Genomic DNA, 7,168 nt, shown 5'->3' on the forward strand with positions numbered 1-7,168 from the left:
AAAGAATGGGAAAAGATGTATCTTGCAAAAACTAGTCAAACAATGCTGGAGTGGGTGTATTGATATCAGAGCAAGGAAAAGTACCGGGAATAAAGAGGGACATTACACATAAAAATGTCGTTCACTGAGAAGACTTAACCATCCCAAATGCATGCATATGTACCTAACAAGCTTTCAGGGGAGCGGATGTGGCTCAAGTGATAGAGCTTCCACCTACCATATAGGAGGACACAGTTTGATCCTTGGGGCCTCCTGGTGGAAAAGAAGAGAGCATGCCCACGTGGTAAGCCAGTGCCTGGGCGAGTGCCCACGTGGTGAGCCAGTGCCCTGCGCAAGTGAATCACACAGCAAGATGATGATGCATCGAAAGAGAGACAAGGGGAGAGTCAAAGTGAAGCACAGCAGAAACCAGGAACTGAGGTGGTAAAATTGACAGGGAACCTCTCTCCACATTAGGGGTCTCCAGAATCAAATCCCGGTGAATCCTAGAGGAGAGAAAATGAGAAGACAACACAGACAGCAAAAAAACAGGGGGAGGGTGGGAACGGGGGAAAAATCTTTTTTAAAAAAGCCTTTCAAGTACAGAAAGTAAAACTGATAGATTTGTTTCAGTTACGGTTGGAGACTTAAACATCCCTCTCTCAGAAATCAATAGAACAATTAGACAAGAAATCAGCAAGGATGTAGAACTAAATAACATCATCAACCAACTGGATGTAACTCCACCCAACAACAGCAGAATACACATTCTTTTCAAGTGCACATTGGACATTCACCAAAATAGACCATATTCTAAGTCATAAATACATGATCTATGATCCCACTTCTAGATATATACCCAATGGAATTGAAAGCAGGAATTCAAACAGATACAGTACACCAGTGTTCATAGCAGAACAGTACATCAATGTTCATAGTAGCATTATTCCTAATAGCCAGAAGGTAGATCAACCCAAATATCTACCAAGAGATGAATGAGAACAAATAAAATGTGGCATACACATACGATGTAATATTATTCAACCATAAAAAGAAATGGAGTTCTGATTGTGTTATGACATGGATGACCCTTGAAGACATCATGTTGCATGAGATAAAACAGACACAAAAGGACAAATTTATGATCCCACTTACATGAAATAACTAGAACATGCAAATCTGTAGAGAGGAGCAGGTTGCCGGGGGGTGGGGGAGGTGGGGAGCAGTCAGTGCAGGGTTTGTGTTTGGAGTGACAGAAACGTTTTGGTAATAGATGATGGTGAGAGGAGCCCAACATTGTGAATGTGATTAATGCCACTGAATTGTATGTTGAGAAGGGAAATTTTACATTGGATATATGTTTCCACATTTTAAAAAAGAGACACTAAAGAGATGATGACAATTAGATACAATCCATGAGCCTAGACTGGATCTAAAGGAGAAAATGCCCAAAAGAACATTATTGGGGCAATTGAAAAAACTGGAATATAGATTGTATACTTTATGTCAATGTTAAATTTCTTGAACTTGATAACTGTACTTAATGTGGTTACATAAGTGAGTATCTTTTTTCTTAAGAAATATACATGGAAATACTGTGTTCAAGGAGCAGCTTACTCCTAACTGTTTAGAAAATAGACTGGTAAATCTCGGTATCTAGATAGGAGGTATATTAGAGTCCTATGTGCTGGTGTGTTTTGTAGTTGTTTTCTTTAGGAGGTACCAGGGATCGAAGCCAGGACCTTGTACATGGGAAGCAGGCACTTAATCACTGGTTTTATATTACTTTTGCAGATGTCCTGTAAGTTTGAAATTATTTCAGAATTAAAAGTTGAAAGAAAGAAACAAACAAACAAAAAGCAGAACGAAACAGGGACCACTATGAAGAGGCTCTGTAATAAAGGCTTCTCCCCTGGAGCCCGCCAGGAACCGTGTCCAAGGTCCTCAGGGATCTCTGCCTCTGCGTTCTGCAAATAAAGTCTTCCTTTGCTCATCTGCAGGCGCCCTCTGGACGGCTGTGGAAGATGGGCTTCAGGTCCCCACTTCCTCCCCTGGCCTGCAGGCAGCAGCCCAGGGCAGAGGAGAAGGCTGGGAGTGGACTGGACACGAGGCCCTGCTGCTGCTCTCTGCAGGCCGGCAGGCAAGACTGTGGCCTTCAGCTGAAGCAGGCTCGGCCCAGCCCCGGCTTGTCACTTATTAGCTAAGTGACCTTGGCCGGGTCTCTGAACCCCCCTTTCCTCACAATAAGGTTGATTTCCCTGGACTGTTAAAGAAAAAAAAATTAGAGAAGGCCTAAATTTACAACCTCAGTCATGAAAAAGGCGATATCACTGCACACCTAGTAGATATTGAAAGATTCTAGGAATAGTAGGAACAGCTATGCCAGTAAAGACTGCTTAGAGCAAATGGAAAAATTCCTCAAAAAACACAATTTATGAAGTATTCCAGGAGCACCAGGGAAGAATTCCAGGGCCGGGGTGGGGGTGGGCTGAATGAAGGGCCGGGAGGGTTTGGTGTGAGGGGTCTGGGATCGAGGGAGAGTCAGGAAGCTGGGCGCAGGCCGGGCGCGCAGAGGAGCCCTTGGCGGGAAACATGGTCCCGCACCGCCACCGCACGGCCACTCAGACCTGCAGGCGCCACACAGCCTGCAAGGCAGCCTCTGGGAACCACGAGGGCATATCAGCAGTGGGACCTGAGCCGTCCCAGCTCTGGAGAAGGCCCCTGCTGGGGGGGGGGGGGGGCTTGATGAGAGCAGAGGAAGGGGCTAGGAAAGTGAGAGCCCTTGATCCAGTCCAGCCCCCACGCCGGGTCCAGTGCCAGGGCCCGTCTGACCGGCAGGTTCCAGGGCCCGCCGGCCTGGGAGTTCCGCCCCTCCCCCTCCTCCAGAGCTGATCTGCTCCCACTGACCAAAGACACATTTTAAACAGTCTCTGTTCACTTTTTATTAATTCTTGGGAAGAATGGGGTTGAGGGGGGTGGAGACCCCTTCAGCGTTTCTGGAGGAGTCAGGACTCCAGCTGCAGCAGGAGGGGCTGGAACCCGGCTGCAGAAAGGACTTCTGAGGATCCCACTGGCAGCTGGATCAGCTTCCTTTTGGCACATTTGACAAAAGGAAACGAGAGAACAAAAAATTTATGTGTATACAGAACCTTCAATTGAGAAATGTATGTGTTTATTCAACTTTCTTTTTGTTTTTAATTATATTTTCAATTACTAAATGTACAAAATAAAGTTTAAAAAGAAATGAGAGGGGGTTGCCTCTGGGGACCCGGGCTAACTTGGTGGGAGTCCTGTGCCCAGCTGCCCAGCTCCTTGGGGCTGGGCAGGGCCCAGGGTCCCTCACCTGCCACCAGGAGCTCCACGGGGTCGCTGGCTTCAGACTCCAACGGCACAGGCCACCAGGAGCGGTAGCGGCAGCTATAGTTGCCGCTGTGCTGCGGCCCCACGTAGGCCAGCACGAGGTCCGCCTCCGGGCCGTGGTCCCAGCCGCCCTGCGACTCCACCACCTGGCCTTCCCGCAGCAGCTCGTAGACCACGTCGGGCACTCGGCTCTTGCAGCGGAGGACAGCGTCGCGGCCCGCAGTCACTGCCCCATGCCACAGGGGCTGGAGCTGAGGCCGCGGCAGTGGGCCTGGGAGGCATGGCCAGTCAGTGGGCACGTCGGGGGCTGCCCGGCCACCTCCGCTGTCGCCACAGCCAGGCCTCCGCCCTGCCTCCGCCGCGGCCTCTGCCCGGCCCCCAGCCCTGCGTGGAGGCAGCTCCTGCCCCCACAAGCTGGGGAGTCCACCAGACCCGGCTACCAGAGGTCCTCTGGGGTCCCAGCTCTGGCGCTGTGGGCCTTGGGACACAGGAGGGGGAGGAACAAAACGGTCAAGGAAACCCTGTGCCTGCAAGGTCGGGAGGTGGCCTCTGCCCCCAGGGAGAACAGACAGGCCCTGGGGGCTGGGGAATGAATCGTTAACCTCCCACCTGTGGGCCGACGACCCGCTGGGGCGGGGGTAATAATGCAATCATGATAACCTCGTGGCACCGGGACCCTCGGCCGCTAACCCTCCACCCCCGCTCCCCACCCGCGGGGAGGCCGAGGGGCAGGAGAGCCCAGGCGCCCCCGGGGCACCCCTGCCTGGCCGCGCGCCGCCGCTCACCGTCCACGCGCAGGTGCACGGGCGCGCTGGGCGCCGAGCCTGCGAAGGGCGGCGCGGGGTCCACGTAGACGCAGCTGTAGTTGGCCGAGTCCCGCACCGACACGTCCGGCAGCTCGAAGAGGGCCTCGGCCTCGGCGGAGCGCAGGCTGCCGTGCACCCGCGGCTCGCTCCGCTCCTCGCGTACCAGGGCGAAGCGCAGGCCGGCCCGGGGCGCCACGCACCGCAGCCGCACCAGCGAGCCGGGCGCGGGGCTCAGGTCGGCGGGCTCCGCCGAGAGCTCAGGCGCGGGCAGCGTCCCTGCGGGGAGGACGAGGACAACTGTGGGCTGCGGCCGACTCCAGGCGCCCCAGGACCGCGGGGATGGAGGCTCCCGGGTGGCGAGGGGAGGCTGCCCCCACGGCGAGCTGCCGCCCGCGGGCCTTCACACCGGCTGGGCCCCTGCCCCAGGGGTCCGCCCGGCGTCGCCAGCTCCCGCTTCTCCTCCGAGGGGAAGCGCAAACGGCCCGCCGGCCCACGCAGAGCGAAACCGCAACCTGCACCGGCCTCCTGGTCTATAGCCCTCCCAGGCTCACACGCACCCCTCCACGATTCCTTGTTCATTGCTCTGTCTATAAAAACAGTGGCAGGCTGGGTTTTATCCGCGCCTTGGCTCCTGGGGCCGGCGGGCGCTCAGGCGTGGATGGCCCCCTAAGAGCGGCTTCCGGGCACCGCCCCATGCTCGCCTCAGCGCCGACGGGGAACCCCCGGGCGAGGGCCTCCCGGCCCAGTGCTCAGTGTCCGCGGATGTCGACCCAGCGCAGGGCATCCCGGCCTGATCCTCCCGCCGCCGGGGACCTGGGAGCTGCGGGGGCCCGGCCGGGCCGGGACTGGCGCCGGAACTCGGGGCCCCGGGGCTCACCGTCGCTCAGCAGCAGCTCTATGGGCGCGCTGTCCGCGGACCAGGCCGTCCCGGGGTGGCGCAGGCGGTAGCGGCAGGTGTAGGGGCCGCCCGGGGCCGGGGCCTCCAGGGCGAAGAAGACGCGGTCGGGGCTGGTGCTGGACCTGGGCACCAGCAGCTCCTCGCCGTCGCGCCACAGCTGGAACTCCACGCCGCTCAGGGGGGCCACGCAGTCGAGGGTGACGCCCGCGCCAGGGCGCAGGACAACTTCGGCGCTTGCGTGGAAGGTCAGCTGGGGCGCGGGCGGCGCGCCTGCAAGGGGGACAGTCGCTGGGGCGGCCGGAGCCCGGGACGCGCAGACCCTCCCTGGAGAGCCGCGGTCGGCGCCGCCTTGGCCCTCGCGCGGGAGCCCCGGGAACCCCGCTCTGGTGGCCAGGCCAGGCCCTGCGCGCCCGGCTTTCCCCAGCCCGCGCTGGGCGGGGACACGAGGCGCTCCCGAGCCCCGCACCCGGAGGCCGCGCGCTCACCCAGCTCGTGGATGCTCACGGCGGAGCTGGGCTCCGAGGGGGCGCCCGCGGCGTGAGTCCGGTATCTGCAGCTGTATTTGCCGGCGCGGTGGACCCGGAAAACGACCCTCGTGTCCTGGAAGGCCTCGGCAACCTCGAGAAAGTCCTCGTCGCCTTCCCGCTCCAGGAGGAAGGTCACACCCCGCAGCGGCGCGCTGCACAGCAGCGACGTATTCAGGCCCGGGGTGACCCAGGGCACCGGCTCCGCCGACAGCGAGGGCGGGGGCAGGGACTCTGCCGGGGAGGGGGCGAGGTGAGGCGAAGCCCCGCCTAGGGGGAGCCGCCTGCCTGGCCCGGACCCCTGCCCTCAGGAAATGTCAGGGAGCCGCGGAGATGGTGGGCCCTGGGGGAAACGGAGGCAGAGAGGCAGCCCGAACCCCTCCAGGATCATCTTCACAAATCTCTGGATAGTACGCGTGGCGTCCCCATTTTACAGACAGGGAAACTGAGGCATGGAGGCACTTGGTGACCCACCCAGGGCCACCCAGTCGCTCAGAGAAGGGGCAGGGGATGGGGAGGGGCAGGGGATGGGGAGCGGCAGGGAGGCCCCAGCCCTGCTCACCTGTGCCAGTCACCTCCACCAGGTTGCTCAGCTCGGTCCAGCGGCTGCCCATGTGTGCACGGCAGCGGTAGAGGCCAGGCACAAGGGTGCCCGCCCCCAGCAAGAAGTGCTGCTCGGTGCTGGGAAGGTCGAGGTGCACGGAGTCCTGGACCACACCGTCCTTGAACAGCTGGAAGTCCTGGGTGCTCAAGACTGCCCGGCAGGTCAGATTCCCGCGGGCCCAGGGGCCCAGCGGCCACTCGGCCTCCGCCCACAGGCTCGGCCGGGTCTCGACCCCTGCGGGGGACAGGAGTCAGCACGGAGCGGCAAGTGGCCCCCCACCCAGGCCAGAACCCTGTACTCACATGTGGCCGCCTCGGTCTCGGGGCCCAGGGCCAGGCCTGTGGAGACAGCGCTGGGTGAGAACCCCACTCCCCCCCTTCCCCACCCCTTCTCCCCCAGGACACCTCACCCCACAGCAGCAGGGAGAACAGCATCGCAGACATGGCGGTCCCTCGTTCGTCCAGCCTCCTGCAGAGCGTCTGGGATTATAAAGCCAGGAGCGAGGGTGGGTGGGGACGGCACAGGACACTGACCTCTTGGGGCTTGTTTGCGCTTCCCTGAAGGTCAGGGGGGCTGTGCAGGGCGAGGACAAAGGGCATCTGTGGGCATCCGGCCAGTTCCTCAGGGCAGTAACGGTATGAATAAAGCTTAGCAATTAGCAAATAATAACGTCAATAACCACAGGACAACAAAAATAAATATGAATAAAGCTAAGCTAATATTAATAAGCCACTGTGCTAAGCGATGTATGATAAAATAACAAACGATGACCAGTAGCACTAAACAGAATGAAACGGTGCGGCGTAACAAAACAACACCTGACAGCAGCTGTGGAACGCGCGTGGTCTGTTTCCTTGTGGGCCCCACAGCCACGCCCTCCGACCCGTCCTGTGTCTCATCTTGGGAACAGCGCTGGGCCTTTTACCCAGAGGGGACTCCGAGACACCCCACTGCACCCTGGGCATGGCCCCTGGGGGCCTGTCTCCGGAGCCCTGCA

General features: G+C 59.0%; 1 protein-coding gene across 1 annotated transcript; it reads right to left on the reverse strand.

Moving 5' to 3' along the window:
- Nucleotides 1–2,896: 2,896 nt before the first annotated feature.
- On the reverse strand, nucleotides 2,897–6,678 carry A1BG (alpha-1-B glycoprotein). Its single transcript, XM_058279472.1, has 8 exons — nucleotides 6,581–6,678; nucleotides 6,474–6,509; nucleotides 6,130–6,405; nucleotides 5,529–5,801; nucleotides 5,023–5,313; nucleotides 4,125–4,421; nucleotides 3,323–3,610; nucleotides 2,897–3,069 (listed from the first exon to the last, which is right to left on the reverse strand). Exons 1-8 carry the CDS (start codon nucleotides 6,612–6,614, stop codon nucleotides 3,062–3,064), a joined length of 1,503 nt encoding a protein of 500 aa, XP_058135455.1. The 5' UTR covers nucleotides 6,615–6,678; the 3' UTR covers nucleotides 2,897–3,061.
- Between the last annotated feature and the right edge of the window lie 490 nt (nucleotides 6,679–7,168).

The sequence above is a fragment of the Dasypus novemcinctus genome, chromosome 18 (assembly GCF_030445035.2).
Source record: "Dasypus novemcinctus isolate mDasNov1 chromosome 18, mDasNov1.1.hap2, whole genome shotgun sequence".
NCBI lineage: Eukaryota > Metazoa > Chordata > Mammalia > Cingulata > Dasypodidae > Dasypus > Dasypus novemcinctus.

Bases quoted from the DNA above. Each gene is read 5' to 3' on its own strand.
- A1BG (XM_058279472.1), bottom strand. From the start codon at position 6,614: ATGTCTGCGATGCTGTTCTCCCTGCTGCTGTGGG. The intron at 6,510-6,580 runs GTGAGGTGTCCT...CTGTCTCCACAG, and splicing joins GTTCTCCCTGCTGCTGTGGG to GCCTGGCCCTGGGCCCCGAG. The intron at 5,802-6,129 runs GTGAGCAGGGCT...CCTCCCCGGCAG, and splicing joins GGTGGAGGTGACTGGCACAG to AGTCCCTGCCCCCGCCCTCG.